This window comes from Tribolium madens, unplaced genomic scaffold, assembly GCF_015345945.1.
Source record: "Tribolium madens isolate multiple individuals breed KSU strain unplaced genomic scaffold, Tmad_KSU_1.1 Scaffold_7;HRSCAF=85;Tcas5.2_LG10, whole genome shotgun sequence".
Taxonomy (NCBI): domain Eukaryota; kingdom Metazoa; phylum Arthropoda; class Insecta; order Coleoptera; family Tenebrionidae; genus Tribolium; species Tribolium madens.
The window spans coordinates 9790193-9791587 of NW_025401050.1; the positions used below are offsets into that span (position 1 = coordinate 9790193).

The window sequence follows — 1395 nt, forward strand, 5'->3', positions numbered from 1 at the left end:
AAAAAAAATAAAAATTAAAGTCAAGATCTTTAAAAAAGTTTACTCAAAAAATCTTGAGATTAAAAATCTTAAGAACAAAGTAAAAACCTTTTGTCTCATTTGTACTTGTTAAATTTTGTTTCAAACTTTTTTGATAACCCAATGATGATTGTGTCCCGATCTCCTCTACTGCCTAGTCCCCACACAAATGATTAAAAAAATAATAAAAAACCAAACATGTTTTATTAAAATTTTATTCAAAAACAAAATTACATTTTTGCAAGTAAAATTCCCCAAGAATCCCAATTTTTCCCTACGATAATATTTCTCAAAATGGCTTAATTTTCGTAATAAAAAAAGTAAATAAAAAGTTTCACACTGTATCAGTTTAGCAAACACAAACCACACTAAAACATTTCTATTTTTACTCTCGTCACAATTACGCTAGTTCAAGGCCTCATCAAATTATTAGTAACACATGCACGTTAGTTACCAACCTCTCCCAAACAAAAACCCTTTAGCCACCACTAGTTGGGCATCAATCTCGTCCAACAAACCCAAATTGCGTTTGTTTTTACCAAGAACTCTGCTAATCCTCCTCGCCTCCTTGCACTTTTTTGAACAACCTAAACCAAAGCATTAATCGGAGAAAAAAAGCTCACAAAACGAGCAAAAGCCACAGAGGAGCACACGACACCACTCACCAAACTCCACAAACTCCTGGAGGTGTTTGGGGAGGATTTCCCCCTCTTGCTCACTCTCAGATTCCGGTTTCTGCAACTTCCCCAACTGCTGTTTCAGGCGCACTTTCGACATGAACTCATCCTCAAGGCCCTGAAACTTGGTTTCAGGAGCTGAAACCTCCACTTGGGACACTTTGATGTGTTTCTCCAACTTGCGTTGCTCCATTTGGGCGATTTTTGACATGTACTCCTCGTACATTTGTTGGCGGAAAAACTCGGTTTCGGGCATTGAGACAGGCCGGTTTTTACTCCTCTCCGCAAAATCCCCTTTTTTGGAGATGTGATAATCCTCAATTCGGAATTTCTGCTCCATTTCTGATTCTAATCGTTGTTTTTCCTCCTCGAGTCGTTCCAATTCCGTTTGGATTTCCTCCTCCTTTTCCTGGAGGTAGCGCATTTGCGAGTTGTACAACTCTGGGAGTGAAACCCGACGATCATTTCTATTTTTACCCCTCGCGAGATGCAACCATTCGGCCAAATTTCGGGCTTTCAGTCGCGCACTGTCCATCGTACTGAAGCTTGAAATAAACTTGGGCGTCGCGACGCTGGCGGCGAGACGCTGGATGCTGGAGGAGACGTCGGCGAGCTCCTGGAGGACGGCGGCGCCGAACGGTTGGGAGATGAGGAAGTCGAGGCAGATTTCGCGGAGGGTTTGGGGGTTGGAGGTGATGGA

The 1395-nt window shown here is 42.0% G+C and overlaps 1 protein-coding gene across 1 annotated transcript in view; it reads right to left on the minus strand.

Annotated features, from left to right (window-relative positions):
- The window catches only part of LOC123010057, a 75414-nt gene that overhangs the window by 36528 nt on the left and 37491 nt on the right, over positions 1-1395 (minus strand). Inside the window, exons 10-11 of the mRNA XM_044406690.1 lie at positions 684-1395; positions 477-605 (exon numbers count right to left, since the gene is read on the minus strand). The exon at positions 684-1395 is cut by the window's right edge and continues 103 nt beyond it. Coding sequence (XP_044262625.1) covers positions 477-605; positions 684-1395 — 841 coding nt within the window. The remainder of the gene's footprint in view (positions 1-476; positions 606-683) is intronic.